Here is a 2,110-nt window from a genome sequence, read left to right as displayed (position 1 = left end):
ACCCGAATATCTTAAATTCAATGTCTGAGGCTCTTCGCTATCCCCTACCTTGTACATTTATTTTTCTAATAACTTAAAGACATTGAGAACCATCAAAAGTTTAGAAAATGATCGAGATAAAATCCGTAAAATGCAATTACAAGAACTTATAATTAGTTGCAAGACCTTTCGTATAGTACATAAATTAAGATATCCAACAATTTTGACGTCATATACTGCGCACTAAAAACTTCAGTCCAACACAAATGCTTTCTGAAACAATTATGACGTTATATACAGTGCACTCAAAACTCCCGCCTATCACAGATGCTTTCGGAAACAACTATGACCTCACAATACAATGCACTCAATGCTTGTGTCTACCAAAAATGCATTTGGAAAAATTATGACGTCATATACTGTGCACTCAAAACTCCTGTGTACCACAAATGCTTTTGAAACAGTTATTAGTTTCTTTAATAGTATTTTGTGTATATACCACCTGGCTCACACTTTTCATTTTTTTAATATTCTATATTGTTTAGAATGTATACACTAACTTAAAAAAAATGCAGGTAACCTTAGAGAAGAGCTATAATATATGCACTTGAGTATTCGTTTGATTCTATATTACCTTTAGAATCCTCCTCATAGCATCTGTTACATGAGAACATACAATGAAGTCCAAAATATCCTGATATTCATAAACTTCTACATTATTTTCTTTGAGCTAGGATTGAACACGCTTTTACGAAATACTTCTACTAAAAAGCACACAAATCCTATTGCACTTCCCACACAAAGCATTAAGAATATAGGTTCAATATGTGTAAGCTGTATTCCTACATGTGCACTTAGATCCTTCCTTGATTTCAATTTAGAGAGTTTTTCTTCAAACATCACATCTCTGTATACTTTGTTCCTGATGCCTGATTCAAAAATCCGAGTGATTATACTATTTAATCTTTGAAGGTACGGTGAACCTCTAAGAAGAGGAAATGCTCGATAGTTAACAAGAATAGGTTCTTCAATAACATGAAATAATGAATCGGGATAGTCGTAGAGATTAATCATGTAATATTCCAGCATCTGTTTGATTTCCAGCGTAGCCCAGTTTCGATCATAAGCTATAAGCTCCAGAGAATTCGGCAGTTTTAATTCATTTTCAAATCTTGCTAATAATTTCTTCATATGAGGAGTCGGTTCTTGTAAGAAAGTTTTATATGTGGGGTAGCCGCGTATTTTCAGTTTAGAGTTAGCCAAATCTTCAATTGAATTAAGATCAAGATAATGGTGTGGAATCGTAAGATATTTTACTAAGGTAGCTTGATATATTGTATTTACTACTAGACTAAAATATACGTATAAAAAGAATACGTATCTCAAAGAGAATGATTGAGGTTTTTCTACTGATAATTGCAACAAAATGGAGAATCCGTCAAGAATTTCCTTCCCAATCGAATAGCCCTTATTTGAAGGAGACAATTTTCCAGCAACTCTCCACACTAGATGTATACAAATCACAGTAGCATATATTAACAGCCATGAATCCAATTCGTATACTAATATCACATTCATCCACTGTGGAATTCTATGCGACTTAGGCACAATAAAACAAAGTGGTGTAAAACTTGTAAAAACACTGAAATCTATAACATTATATCTCTCTGGAAATGGGAAGAATGGATTGAACGATATATCAATATAATCATGTATCAAATCTGCAACAGTTCCATCAAGTCTCGGATTGGTTACATTGCCATACAGCATTATTCGGGTAAGAAAAACGGATGCATTGATACGCTTAACGAATTCTTCAAACATTGTTCCTTCTGGACCAATAAAACTATAATGCCTTGGGAGATGTCCGTTTATTTTGTTAAACGGAAAGTTAAATGCCATAGCAGTTTTAAGTTGATATCTGTTTAATTGCACTGTTTTATCAGGAAACAATGTATTTTGGTGACAATATGTATGTTCATTATTTGATATATTATAAATATATACACTCACACTTTCAAAATTTCTAAAAGGATTGTACGTAGTCATTAAGGTATTTTTGAAGTAAGTTGAATTTGTATCTGACAAAACTAAATTAACGCTTGGAATGTGTTGAAAGAGGACAACGTTT

General features: G+C 32.7%; 1 protein-coding gene across 1 annotated transcript; it reads right to left on the bottom strand.

The window, feature by feature from the left end:
• Nucleotides 1–690: 690 nt before the first annotated feature.
• LOC145679577 (uncharacterized) lies at nt 691–1,881 on the bottom strand. The gene has a single exon (XM_081750153.1). The coding sequence runs from the start codon at nt 1,879–1,881 to the stop codon at nt 691–693; it is 1,191 nt and encodes a 396-aa protein (XP_081606279.1).
• Nucleotides 1,882–2,110: the final 229 nt, after the last annotated feature.

This window comes from Thermobia domestica, chromosome 2 (genome assembly GCF_964235325.1).
Source record: "Thermobia domestica chromosome 2, izTheDome1.hap1.1, whole genome shotgun sequence".
NCBI classification, from domain to species: domain Eukaryota; kingdom Metazoa; phylum Arthropoda; class Insecta; order Zygentoma; family Lepismatidae; genus Thermobia; species Thermobia domestica.
This window is presented reverse-complemented; position numbering and strand designations above follow the sequence as displayed.